Raw genomic sequence first — 13,481 nt, 5'->3', positions numbered from 1 at the left:
AAATTAAGCATTTTTTTCCTTCTATTTTGCAAACTGAGATGAATTCATTAATAAAAAAAACTATGATAATGACTGGGATGGTTACAGAGAACAAGGTTGTCTTCACCACTTCATCTCATCAGTTGTTCCCCAGATCAGGGCCAAATTCATATACATGTGGGTGTATGGATGGCAGTGCTGATTCAGTGAACCAATTAAACAAATGGCTTTAATAATGAATCATTACAATATTGTAGAACTTAAATTTACAATGCAGTTCTTTCAACTGCACCCAGGCGGTTTCAAAGTTGTTCACACTCTGGCTCAGGTCCTCACATTAACAAACATTTTTTACATTTACATTTACAGCATTTACCAGACGCCCTTATCCAGAGCGATTTACAGTCAGTAGTTACAGGGACAGTAATGTAAGTAATGATTGTACTAAATTGTTGAATGAAGAGAGTTGCTGGACCCTTGCAATGAGTAGGCACCTTTTGTTCCTCTTTTTTGGCTTCTTACTCCTCCCTATGTTGCCTTGAATACCTCTGCATCAGCTAAATATAGCCCTTGACATGGAGTAAAAATAGACGTCCCGTTTGACACCCGAAGCTTCTGCTGATAGACACCATTGGACTAGACGCTGGAGCAGTGGCCACATGTGCTGTGCTTTAGTGGAACAGTTATTTCTTACTATGATATTTTAAAGTGTTATTCCTCAACATGACAGATGTTTTGGGGCAGTTTATGGAGTTCCACCAAATCCACGGAGCTAACGTGAGACTGGACGCCTCTGGCACGATAGCCACTCGTATTGAAAGCTTCGCCAATGGACTCTGCTTCAGCAAGCAGCCCCTGAAGCCAGGGGAGATATTTCTGGTGGAGATAGAGGACAAAGAGCTGGGCTGGTGCGGCCACCTGCGGATTGGCCTGACCGCACGCGATCCTCGAGAGCTGGACGCGGTGCCAGAATACTCCCTGCCGGACCTGGTCAACCTCGGAGACAGCTGGGTGTTCGCCATCACCCGCAATCACAATAAAGTTACAGATGAAGACGCCCCCTCAGAGCAGCGAGCAGGGGGGTCCCCAGATGGAGAAAATGGACCCGAGAGGTTTTTCACCAGCACACATCTGTTCATTGAGAACGTACGGATCCCCAGAGAGAAGCTGGTGGGCCGCAGTCGTCCCGGCAGGTTCAGCCACATCCTGGACGACCTGTATAAGACGAACGCTCTCCCACCTACCGCCCGGCGCAGTCGCATTGGCGTCGTGTACGTGCCACGAGAACAGGGCCTCGCCGACATGCACATTGTCATCAACGGCGAGGACATGGGAGCCTCGGCCAAGAGGATCTCCACAGACCGGCCCCTGTATGCCGTTGTTGATGTGTTCGCTACAACCAAGTGTGTTCGCATTGTCCAGGTGGAATATGGCTGTAAGTACGATTTAAATTTACTACAGTACTGCGCCAGCATCATAGTGGTCCGTGTCATATTTAACCCAGTAAGAAGTGTGTAAGTAAAGTGAAGTGATTGTCACATGTGATACACAGCAGCACAGCACACGGTGCACACAGTGAAATTTGTCCTCTGCATTTATCCCATCACCCTGAGTGAGCAGTGGGCAGCCATGACAGGCGCCCGGGGAGCAGTGTGTGGGGACGGTGCTTTGCTCAGTGGCACCTCAGTGGCACCTTGGCGGATCGGGATTCGAACCGGCAACCTTCTGATTACGGGGCCGCTTCCTTAACTGCTAGACCACCACTGTCCCCAAAAGAAAAGAACCTGTTACTAGTGAGCAGAAGCTGCTGGGTCAGTGGTGGCCTAGCGCTTAAGGACGCGGACCCGTAATCAGAAGGTTGCGGGTTCGAATCCCGATCTGCCAAGGTGCCACTGAGCAAAGCACCGTCTCCACACACTGCTCCCCGGGCGCCTGTCACGACTGCCCACTGCTCACCAAGGGTCATGGTTAAATGTGTCACCGTGTGCTGTGCTGCTGTGTCTCACAACCTTTGTGGGAAGCTGTGTAGGTGTGGCAAATGCTGACAAATAATTTTTACATTTTTGATTTTCCATTCTCATTTCAGTTTCCTCTCTGCAAACGCTATGCCGAAAGACCATACAAAAGCACATTGTACACAGGATGGCGCTGGACTGGCTGGAACTCCCAGAACTGCTGAAACATTACTGCAAATACGAGTAAAAAATATGAACTGTCTCCATCATCTTATTTTACTGCATTAATGGGTTCTTCTGTGCTTGTGCTTTTTCACTGTATAAAAAAAATGTTTTTTAACATGCCAGTGGTCTCTGTACGTGCTTCATCCGTTTTTGATGTTTAAAGACTCATTTCTGGAGTATTGGATTCCGTGTTGGATTTCTCAGAATTATAACTTTCCCACAACTTGTTTATTGTTCCTCTAAACAGTTTATTATTTATGATAATAAATATTAAGTAAGTCGTAATTTGGGGGCGGGGCTATGAAGACCTTCCGTGGCGGCCACGTGACCGGAAGTCGCCGTCTTTCATCCGTCCCCGGGTCTACTGGCGCACACCGGTGCTGCGTACTTCTTCATGCAGGATGTCTTTTTGCTCTTTTCTCGGAAAGGAGGCGTACAAGGACCACTTTAAAACGGGCAAGTTTCGTTTTCTTGTTGGTCAGTAGAGACCCGGAAAGGACGAATGGCGGCAGACCCGAACTCGCGAAGTCAGTTATCCAAGCCCGGCCCGAGCATTTATACTTAACATATACCATGCACATCTTTTTTTATTCCTTATTACTGTGCATCTGTAATAACAAAATGTACTTGCGATGATTTATGTCCGCTTGAGCGATTATTACAACTTGTACCAACCTAAGAGTGTCTTATAGGGTGGTAGTGGCCTAGTGGGTTAGACACTCGCCTATGAACCAGAAGACCCAGGTTCAAATCCCACTTACTACCATTGTTAACCCTGAGTTGCTCCAGGGGGGGACTGTCCCTGTAACTCGCTCTGGATAAGGGCCTCTGATAAATGCTGTAAATGTCTTGACCCACATTAACCGCGGAGAGAGGTGCTTTGATGGGGTGTGGTTTCCTCTGCAGGTCTGTATGTCTGCTCCCAGTGTGGACACCCGCTGTTCTCCAGCAGGTCCAAGTACGCCCATTCCTCCCCCTGGCCTGCCTTCACCGAGACAGTCCGCGAAGACAGCGTGACCAAGCACATGGAGACGCTCACGGCCTACAAGGTTAGAGACCGTCCCCCGCGCTCACAGTCATCTGCTAAATGCCAGACGTGTAACGATTTGCTGATGCTTATGTCTTCAGGTTTTATGTGGGAAGTGTGGGAATGGACTGGGGCATGAGTTTGTGAATGACGGGCCAGAAGAAGGCTTGTCTCGCTTTTGAATATTCAGCCACTCGCTCAAGTTCATTCCTAAAGGTACACGACTACGGTCCACTACACTATTTTCAAGTCCTAATCCAGAAGGTGCTTCATGAGTCCCTTCCTTTTGTCCTTGTCTTTTTCAGATAAGGTTGATGGACAGTAGAGCGAGGTTGGAGGCCAAAGTTGACGTATCTTTGGATGGGATGATCAGATCATGATGTGGACAGGAGAAAGGCTGAGCAGGACTTCCTGTTCACTGATAATTTGTGGTCATCCCAGATAAGGAAGGTGTTTTGTTGCTAATTTGAATTTTGTGGTCTTCATGCTTGCATGAATAAACAAATTCAAATGACATTTTCACAAATTGGCAAGAAGAAAGTAACTTTTACAAAACACAAGACAGTGAGAAGTAGTCATGTTTTCATGCTTGCATCATGGAAGCTGCAAGCAAATGAGCACTAGTATAGATTGTATGGATTGATGGAGCAGGTTTAACAGAGCCAGCAACATCCCTTACACTTATACTGCACTTGAAAATTTTGCAAATGTTCATAAATTGTAACACATGGGTAAGAACTATTATATGCAGATGTTTGGCTATTAAGAACTATTTCAAGCATCCGTTGCTATTTCAGTATACATATTATAGTATATTGTATATTAAAGTTTTTTAATGTCTGTGCATCACCTTTCAGACTCTGTAATAAAGTTATTTTATTAAAGATCGAATCAAACTGCTGTAAATGAATTTATGAAGTAAAATTGTATGCTGGTGTTTTTTTTTTTGTAGGAAGGTTTACATTAGCTGTTCTAATGTATGTATCTAGTGTATAGAACTCAAATTATATGTATTTTATCATACTGACTAACGTATTTTAATAAACGTGTATAGAGATTGACCTAGTGCCCTGTGAGTGGTGTTCAAGTTCTAACAATTTTGTTGCTGCAACATTAAACCCAGTCTTGGACTATAAGAGAAACAGGCTTATTGCGACGCGTTTACAGTACAAAACATACGTTGGTTCATGATAAAATTCATCTTTTAAATTAGAGGATGTTATGGGCCTGTCACGAAACATGAGCGTTCAAAAATTCCTCTTTTGTTTTCTATCGACTTTTTACAAGATTAAGAGCGGGCGTTGTTGTTGCAGTAAAACCTGTTTAAAAGCCCATCGACACGTTCTGTGCGTGTTTTGGGGCTTTTATAAGGAATAAAATAACATTTTATAAGGAATAAATAATGTTGTTGTGAAGCCGCACGCGCCGCCGTGTCGCGCGCTTTCCCGTATAGACGGAGGTTCTCGTCAGAAACCGCGCTTTTCTCACTTTAATATCACTATAAACCATTTCTGTGCCGCTTCGCATCTCTGAGAAGGTTCACTGCTTTCGTGTGTTAACCACCTGGCCTCGGTCGCTGTTCCGTAATGTGTGTGAAATGTGACATTTTATGTAATGTAAATTTTTATGACTAATCGCATTTCACTTAGCCGAAATGCTAACGCTGAGCTGGTGTTTCTGCTAAAACTCAGATTACAGCCTTGAGATGACCTACAACCCGACAACTAGAACCTTTGTCCCAATTTCAGATTTAAATCCGAACACCCAACACCCGGTAAGTGGACAGGTACATTTGGCAAACTGCGCTGACGGAGAGAGTAAATATATTTAAACAACCACACCATTCAATTTGTTTCAATCTACAGTCGGCTCCGTTTGGTTATACGCATATTTAATGTCTGCTACTAATGTTTAATATACTAAGAACAGCAGAAATGTTGATTACGGGTTGTTTGCTCTTTTGAAAGAGTCGAATGGCGAGTCCGGATGATATTTTTCTCGACTCGGCTCTCTGACTCGGCTCTTTTGAAGAGTCGAATGGCGAGTCCGGATGATATTTTTCTCGACTCGGCTCTCTGACTCGGCTCTTTTGAAGAGTCGAATGGCGAGTCCGGATGATATTTTTCTCGACTCGGCTCTTTTGAAAGAGTCGAATGGAGAGTGGGGATGTTTTTTTTTTGGACTCGGTTACTAATTTCCCTGTTGCTGGTTTATTTATTATCAGCTCAGTCATATGTTAAGAAAGATTGGACAGTTTCATGTTTATTTGGCTCCACAAGTTGAATCGTTTTTTTTTCCATTTACAGACTGTAGTGGGAGTGATCATTGGAAAAACCGATGTCAAAGGTTTTCCGGACAGAAGAAGTAACTCATTATATAACATAACTTAAGACTGTTTATTGAATTAATTATTTTTCTGTAGCCTTTGTTTGCTCACCAGTGTGTGAATTTCAGATTTTGGCTCAGAGAGGTTTACCTTTAGCTTCACCATCAAGGACTCACCTGAACATTTCATCAACGTGTCCTCCTGGGGTACCGAGCAGTACATCAGGGGACTGTCCAGCAGGTTCAGAATAGGGGACTGTGGTGAGTCCGGGGTTTTATTGTGGGAGACTGACAACGTATTTCAGATGAGTTTAAGTATCAGCATTTTTTGTAGTTATCTTAGAAAATCCTCTTGTTGCGGCTAAAGATCCAGAAAAGGAGGATCGATTTTGTCCATCAACTCCAAGGTAATGAATGCCATTTGAAAAATAGGTTTCTTCATACGGCTGAATGAACATTTCTTGCATTCGTACAGTGTCATATAGTTCCAATATATTTATAATGAGGGCTACTGATTTCTCCCCAGCTTCTGCAGGCTGTTAGTGACACAGACCCACTCAGCAATCAGGCTGTGTTCAAACGTGGAGGTGGAGGCCAGACTTTTTCCTCTTTTCCACGTCCCCGTGAAGGATCCCGGGGACTTCTACTCGCTGGGGGACATTGTTGCAAATGGACACAGCCTGGAAGGAAGCGTGCTCAACATTCTGGCCGCTGTCAAATCAGTAAGAAATGGCTGCGTCATTCAGTGAAAAAAAAACTATAGAATGAAAACGACATCTGTTTGCATGATTAGATTTTTGTGTAGTGATGGTGTGTGTTGTGCGTGGATCTCAGATTGGCGAGACCAGACCCTTCACCACAGCGAACGACCGCAGGGGACAGCGCTTGGAACTGAAGCTCTTTGATGAAACCGTGAATTCCTTTTCTCTGATTTGGTGTGTCTGTGGTCTGTCTTTACATGTTTTATGAGATATGCAGGTTAATTTGTGTTTGTTGACTTCTAACTGATTTGTTATTCAGCTGGGACATAGAATCCATCCAGCTTCTACAGACGTTGGTCCCAGGAGAGACGGGTATGAGCAGCGCATATTTATTTGTGTAATTATGTGACGCTCTTTTGTCGGATTAAAACGAGTGTGAATGATTTAATTCAGCGCTTCTCTCGTTTCAGTCCTGTTCATTGCTGACGTTCGCATAACGTTTGACAACTTTCACGGTGCCATGATAGCCACAGTCACGGCTAAGACCATAATTACCATCAACCCTGGTGAGATGTCGCTTGGGCTTCTCTTCATCACGTACAAATCTTTCGCCTTTTACTAAAGATTTCCGTGGAGAGGGGCGTCAACAAGCTCACAATATTTTTGGGGCAGTGGTGGCCTAGCGGTTAAGGAAGCGGCCCCGTAATCACAAGGTTGCCGGTTCGAATCCAGATCTGCCAAGGTGCCACTGAGGTGCCACTGAGCAAAGCACCGTCCCCACACACTGCTCCCCGGGCGCCTGTCATGGCCGCCCACTGCTCACTCAGGGTGATGGGTTAAATGCAGAGGACAAATTTCACCGTGTGCACCGTGTGCTGTGCTGCTGTGTATCACAAGTGACAATCACTTTAACTTGAGATCATGCTGTAAAGACACACAGGAGGCCAACATGCTGTACAGCTTCGCCAGAGAGTTCGCGGAATCGGGGGGACTGGACGAGCCGGACAGGCAGGCGGGAAATAGTGTTCAACGTGAGCAGGACGGCCTCATTTCTCAGTGCAGGTGTTGGACCTGTCTCCAGATCTGTCTTTTTTATCAGTTGACTCCATCAGTGAGGTGCTGACTGTGAGCCTGATGAGGCTGAGGGCCCAGGAGAGCCACAACGCGTTCTGCGCGGTCGCGTACGTCTTTATCTCGGCCATGGCGCTGGACTCGGCCGTCTCCCGGGTGATCAGAAGCCGCTGGTGAGTGTAGAGGACGTGTCACTGTGGACGCTGCGCACCGCTCGGTGGCTTCTTCAGACCTTTTCTCAGCGCCAGGTGCCGCTTCGTGGTGACCGAGGACGTCGGACTCTGTCCCAACGTTACCTGCCCGGGGCGGGAACAGCGGCTAGAGGCTGTGACGGGCTTCGAAATACCGGTGGACATCAGCGACCACACTGGAACTCTGCAGTCCTGCAGCCTCGCTGGCCGCGTGGCGGAGAAGACGCTGGGATGTACAGTAAGGACCTGGGCTACTGTCTTTCATCACTGCGTATATTCAAACCCCACTTACTACCATCGTGTCCCTGAGCAGGACACTTAACCCTGAGTGTCTCCAGGGGGGGACTGTCCCTGTCACTACTGATTGTAAGTCGCTCTGGATAAGGGCGTCTGGTAAATGCTGTAAATGTAAATGTATATCACTTTACTCCGGTGCGATTGCAGACGGATGTGTTCGTGCAGCTCTCTGAAAGGAAGAGGACGGAGATGAAATGGAGGTTCCTTCTTGAGCGGTGTAAAATTTACGTCAAGGTTCGACGCGCCCTTTGACTGTGCTGGATTGTGAGTCGTTTCTACCGGCCTGACGTGTGCGTACTTCACTGCAGGTCCTTCCAGCTGTTGGGGCCCGGCGGGGACTGCGCTGCACGATCCTGTCCTGCTCACCTGCTGATCCCGTGGAGGTGAAGCAGAGCTTCCTGTCTGTGGGTGCTCACGCCGCAGACCTCCAGCCTCCTCCTCTGAAATAGGCTGACGTGTGCTGCGCCGCGCTCCGTTCTGATCCATTTCAAACACGCACAGTTCTTGTAAACATGCTATGATTAGTCATGAGATATGTTTTACATGTGATATTTATTAAAACGTTTACTGTTAATACTATCAGCCTTTCAGTTTTTTATTGGCATTTTAAAATCTGAGAGGACGTGAAAGTGAGCACAGCACACGGCGACACAGTGAAACGTGTCCTCTGTATTTAACCATCACCCTTGGTGAGCAGTGGGCACCAGGACAGGGGCCCGGGGAGCAGTGTGTGGGGACGGGACCTTCATCAAGGGGACCTCAGTGGCACCTTGAAGGTTTGGGATTCGACTCTTTAACTGCTAGGCCACCACATAAAGGAAATTACAGATACAGGATATTACAGACAGATTCATTCAAATAAGATAATTCAAGTCTCTTAATAATGCTGTATGATCTTACAGCATTCCTGAAAGGCATTTAAGAATTATTACTAAAGACTAAAATTACTAGAGACTAAAAATTCCCTCTTCACGGGGTCTCCGTTCCCAATCGACTCTGTTCTGCTTTATTGTCCCTGGCTGGTGGGACAACTTGTCCTGCTCCATTCGACTAGCCGAGACTACCACCACCTTTAAGAAGCATTTGAAAACTCACTTGTTTAAAAAGTGTTTCAGACGAGTCACACACACACATGCACAAACACTCACAAAAATATATATATTAGTGTAGCACTTCCCAGCATGTTCTATTCCTTATCAGGGCTCTTAGTTTTGTACCTCCAAATCTATAGAAACCGAATGAGAATTGCTGGTGTCTCCTCGTAAGTCGCTTTGGATAAAAGCGTCAGCAAATTAAAAGTAAGAGTTAAGAAAAGTAAAATGTCAATAAAAAAAATTAAAGGCTGATAGTATTAACATTAAATTAAAGTAAAGTTTTGCGTGATGCCTCTCCGTTCCACCAGAGGTCGCTAAAGCGCCTCGAGGATCCGGAACGTCTGTCTGCCGCCCTTGTTTCCGCGGGGAACGGGACACCGGGAGCGCTTCGTCGGGTGTTTGGTCCCCGGTAGATGAAGTAGGGCTGCTGCGTGGCGGTCGTAACCGGGAGCCCGGCGCCGCGGCCATGAACGTGAACCAGGGCACGGTGGGCAGTGACCCCGTGATCCTGGCCACCGCGGGGTACGACCACACCGTCCGCTTCTGGCAGGCGCACAGCGGCATCTGCACCAGGACGGTGCAGCACCAGGACTCCGTATCCTTCACCGGTGTAAAGGGCCGTGTAAGGGGGCCGTGTAAGGGGGTGTTGGGCTCCTTAACCCCGGTACTCAGCAGGTCAACTCCCTGGAAGTCACCCCCGACCGCAGCATGATCGCAGCCGCCGGTGAGACCCTTACATTCCGTCACGTTCTACTAAATAATTAATAATCGGGCCAGTGGTGGCCCTGTAATCAGAAGGTTGACACCGAGGTCCCCTTGATGAAGGTCCCGTCCCCACACACTGCTCCCCGGGCGCCTGTCATGGTGCCCACTGCTCACCAAGGGTGATGGTTAAATGCAGAGGACACGTTTCACCGTGTCACCGCGTGCTGTGCTGCAGCGTCTCACAATGACACTCTCACGCCTCGTTGCAGGTTATCAGCACATCCGCATGTACGACCTGAACTCCAACAACCCCAACCCCGTGATCAACTACGACGGCGTCAGCAAGAACATCACCTCGGTGGGCTTCCACGAGGACGGCCGCTGGATGTACACGGGTGGGGAGGACTGCATGGCGCGCATATGGGACCTGAGGTCTGTATATGAACGTATGTAACGTGGAACGACACTGGTGATGTGGCCTCTCCTGCTTTTATAGAATAGCCAGCAGAAGGCTTAATACAACATTTAGAAGCTCTTCTATTTGGCTTCATTTTACATTTACAGCATTTATCAGACGCCCTTATCCAGAGCGACTTACAATCAGTAATTACAGGGACAGTCCCCCCCTGGAGACACTCAGGGTTAAGTGTCTTGCTCAGGGACACGATGGTAGTAAGTGGGATTTGAACCCGGGTCTTCTGGTTCATAGGCGAGTGTGTTACCCACTAGGCTACTACCACCCTATTTTAAAAGCATACAGTTTAACTGTGTGCTTTTTTTTTTAAGTTGTGCACAGAGGTCATATGTCCAAAGTCAAACTATCGCGTATTTACCCAAATGTAGATCCCTGCTGTGATAAATGTGGAAGTGAGGATGCCGCGCATGACCATATGTGCTGGTCGCGTCCTGGCCTTGAGAAATATCGGAGGGAGATATTTCAAACCCTCTCCTCAGTCCTCAAACAGCGTATCAGTGACGGTGCGTGTCTGACCCCCGGTAAAATACCGGACACGTGCAGCCTTACTCAGATGGAAGGGTGCTGCTCCTCCCACCCTCGCTGTCCTGTCCAAACCTCGAAAAGACACGCTACTCGATTAGTGTGGGGGCCTGGACTATTCCTGGAGTCTCAGAATCCGACTATTAGTATCACCCAGTAAAGTTCCAGAAACGATATTGTCGTCTTGTTCTTTTTCATTAATCAATCTGGCATGAGGACGGGGTTATTATTATGTGGAAAGGTTGTTGGGTTTATTAACATTATTGTTCTTCGAATATGACTAAATTGCCATTTTTCCTATAATACTCTACTGCAACGTTGCTCGATCTTTGTATGTAACTCTTACAGAACTGATTTACTCAGTGACATCTTTTTTTTTTTATTGTGTGCATTGTAATTTTATAATTTTTTTGTCTTCTCTTGCTTAAAGTCAATATTGCAGTTTATTTGCTTCATTTTCAAACCAGCTCCTCATTTCATCTTTTGTGTAAAACCCCCGCAGGTCCCGGAACCTGCAGTGCCAGCGGATCTTCCAAGTAAACGCTCCCATTAACTGCGTCTGTCTACATCCCAACCAGGTGGGGGTCTTCATTACGGGGAATTACGGGGGCTTCTTCACGTTGAAACGTGCCGCGTCGTGTTTCAGGCTGAGCTGATTGTCGGGGACCAGAGCGGCGTGATCCACATCTGGGACCTGAAGACGGACCACAACGAGCAGCTGATCCCGGAGCCGGAGGTGTCGGTCAACTCAGTGCACATTGACCCCGACGCCAGCTACATGGCTGCGGTCAACAGTTCGGTGAGTCCTCACGCCTTGCTGCGTGAACGTCCGGGCGGGATGTCCCGGTGATATGTCCCGGTGATGTCCTCCTCAGGGTAATTGCTACGTGTGGAACCTCGCTGGAGGGATGGGCGACGAGGTGACGCAGCTCATCCCTAAAACCAAAATCCCGGCTCACAAGCGCTACTCGCTGCGCTGCAGGTTCAGCCCCGACTCCACGTAAGTGACCGCACGCCCCCGCACGCCTGGTCCCGCGTGGTCCCGTCTGATCATGGTTGTCCGCAGCCTGCTGGCCACCTGCTCTGCCGATCAGACCTGCAAGATTTGGAGGACGTCGAACTTCTCCCTGATGACCGAGCTCAGCATCAAGAGCAACAACCCGGGGGAGACGTCCCGCGGGTGGATGTGGGACTGCGCCTTCTCCGGAGACTCGCAGTACATCGTCACCGGTAGGAGACCACGTGACCCGGCCAACCAGTCGCATTCCTTAAAGCCCCCGATTCCTCTGACCACCCGATTCCTCATCTCAGCCTCTTCAGACAACTTGGCGCGGCTCTGGTGTGTGGAGACCGGGGAGATCAAGAGGGAGTACAGCGGCCACCAGAAGGCCGTGGTGTGTCTGGCCTTCAACGACAGCGTGTTGGGCTGAAACGCCACGTGATCCGCCTGAATCCAGCCGCGGCCTCTACGCTCTTTTTAACACGACAAACGAGCATAAAATGGTTTTTTTTTTCTTCAGATCAGAGTTCGTTTGTCTTTTCTTATCAAGCGCGTGTTCCGCAGACAGAGACCGGGTCGTGGTGGACTGCAGCAGCCCCACAAAATGTTCCTAACATTTCAACCGGACTCATTTTAATAATATATTTTACTCAAACACATTTACGCCATTTCTTTATTCCATTTGAAATTTAAGGCCAGTAAGTTTTCACATTTTGCTCAATTTTGAGTAAAAACCATCAGTTATTCTGACAGACTGGTAAATGTCGAGGTTGAGTTAGGATGTTGGTTTTAAACCACTGTCTATATAAAGATTCATCTTCAAGCCATTGTACTTTTTCAGATAAAGCTGAGCTGAATGTGCATGCAATGCAACGACGCGATCTTTGCAGACATGCGTGTTGCATGTTTTGAGGTGACTGGCGAGGGCAGGATTTGCACCAGTGCTGGACGTCCTTGCGGCAGTGGCTGGCGCGCAGGGAATAATCTGCCTAGTCACCCACACACACTCACTTTCCAGAACTTTCCAGAAGTGCAGCCGCCGGATCCCATCAGGGGACCCTGAGCCAGGATTCCAACTCAACTAACAGCTAACCATGAAAAACCGAAATGCAAATTCAATTATCATCAGAGCAACAGCGACGTAGTGGAAGGCCGATCATGCGCCGCTTGATGTGATTTCCCTCTGATTCCAGTCTGGCCTGATCTCAGGATGAGTTGTGTGCAGAAATGTAGGTTTATTTTCCCTCACACACTTTCAGTGCACCATCCGATATATATATATATATATAATAATAATATAAATATTGCGTATAAAAATATGAACTAGAAACCAAAATTCCAAAAGAAATTTTGACGGGCCTGCATTGGTTGCAGCATTGGGCGTGGCCTCCAGAGCTGGTGTCGGCTGTAAGAGCTCAGTATAATCACAGTAGCCGATGGAACAGGCGGTCACATGACTTTAAACGATGTTTGGCACATGGTCAAAAATTTGCATGTTAGCATGCTAACGAAAAGCCGCACGACTTGACATAAAAGTCGTGTGTGTTGTAAGCTCAACTGCGTCATCGCAAATTTTAACAAACCTGTTTTTTTTTTTTTCACACTTTTTAAAAAGTTTGGTCCCAAATTGTGGGCGTCCCGTGGTCCCCAACGAAGCGACAAATATGTCATTTTGTGTAGAGAGGTCTTAGCGTGGCAGCCACAAATGTAAAACATGTTTTTTGCCTTTTTCCCAGTTTTCCGGGTTTTCCATACCCCAGTTGCCAGCACCAACTTGTCCCATATGTCAGATGGTCTTAGCGAGGCCTTTGGCTTCAACGGTTACCCTCAGAGAGCCAAAAACGTATTCCCAACACGATAGTAAATGGTCTGTTGTTCTGACAGGCCCAAACTACCCTGTCATGGTTATCAAAT

General features: G+C 47.3%; 3 protein-coding genes, 1 non-coding gene and 1 pseudogene across 4 annotated transcripts; all 5 read left to right on the top strand.

Annotated features, from left to right (window-relative positions):
- The first annotated feature begins 465 nt into the window (after positions 1-465).
- On the top strand, positions 466-2,229 carry LOC114772612 (neuralized-like protein 2). Its single transcript, XM_028965504.1, has 2 exons — positions 466-1,414; positions 2,066-2,229. Exons 1-2 carry the CDS (start codon positions 703-705, stop codon positions 2,179-2,181), a joined length of 828 nt encoding a protein of 275 aa, XP_028821337.1. The 5' UTR covers positions 466-702; the 3' UTR covers positions 2,182-2,229.
- Positions 2,230-2,489: 260 nt separating this feature from the next.
- Positions 2,490-4,073, top strand: LOC114772611 (methionine-R-sulfoxide reductase B1-A-like; annotated as a pseudogene).
- A 567-nt stretch (positions 4,074-4,640) lies between these two features.
- LOC114772601 (meiosis-specific with OB domain-containing protein-like) lies at positions 4,641-8,220 on the top strand. Its single transcript, XM_028965484.1, has 14 exons — positions 4,641-4,774; positions 4,878-4,960; positions 5,493-5,550; positions 5,641-5,772; positions 5,846-5,918; positions 6,038-6,233; positions 6,346-6,446; positions 6,532-6,584; positions 6,683-6,778; positions 7,145-7,243; positions 7,312-7,456; positions 7,526-7,712; positions 7,919-8,005; positions 8,080-8,220. The coding sequence occupies exons 2-14, from the start codon at positions 4,892-4,894 to the stop codon at positions 8,218-8,220; spliced, it is 1,437 nt and encodes a 478-aa protein (XP_028821317.1). The 5' UTR covers positions 4,641-4,774; positions 4,878-4,891.
- Positions 6,787-6,896, top strand: LOC114772617 (U5 spliceosomal RNA). Its single transcript, XR_003744001.1, has one exon. It is a non-coding gene; the product is annotated as a U5 spliceosomal RNA (small nuclear RNA).
- A 1,021-nt stretch (positions 8,221-9,241) lies between the features above and the next one.
- Positions 9,242-12,086, top strand: LOC114772605 (target of rapamycin complex subunit lst8). Its single transcript, XM_028965497.1, has 8 exons — positions 9,242-9,460; positions 9,538-9,589; positions 9,840-10,002; positions 11,070-11,145; positions 11,214-11,366; positions 11,443-11,567; positions 11,634-11,797; positions 11,879-12,086. Exons 1-8 carry the CDS (start codon positions 9,332-9,334, stop codon positions 11,995-11,997), a joined length of 981 nt encoding a protein of 326 aa, XP_028821330.1. The 5' UTR covers positions 9,242-9,331; the 3' UTR covers positions 11,998-12,086.
- Positions 12,087-13,481: the final 1,395 nt, after the last annotated feature.

Source organism: Denticeps clupeoides, unplaced genomic scaffold (assembly GCF_900700375.1).
Source record: "Denticeps clupeoides unplaced genomic scaffold, fDenClu1.1, whole genome shotgun sequence".
NCBI lineage: Eukaryota > Metazoa > Chordata > Actinopteri > Clupeiformes > Denticipitidae > Denticeps > Denticeps clupeoides.
The sequence above is the reverse complement of the archived record's forward strand: the minus strand, read 5'-3'. Positions and strand labels throughout refer to the sequence as shown.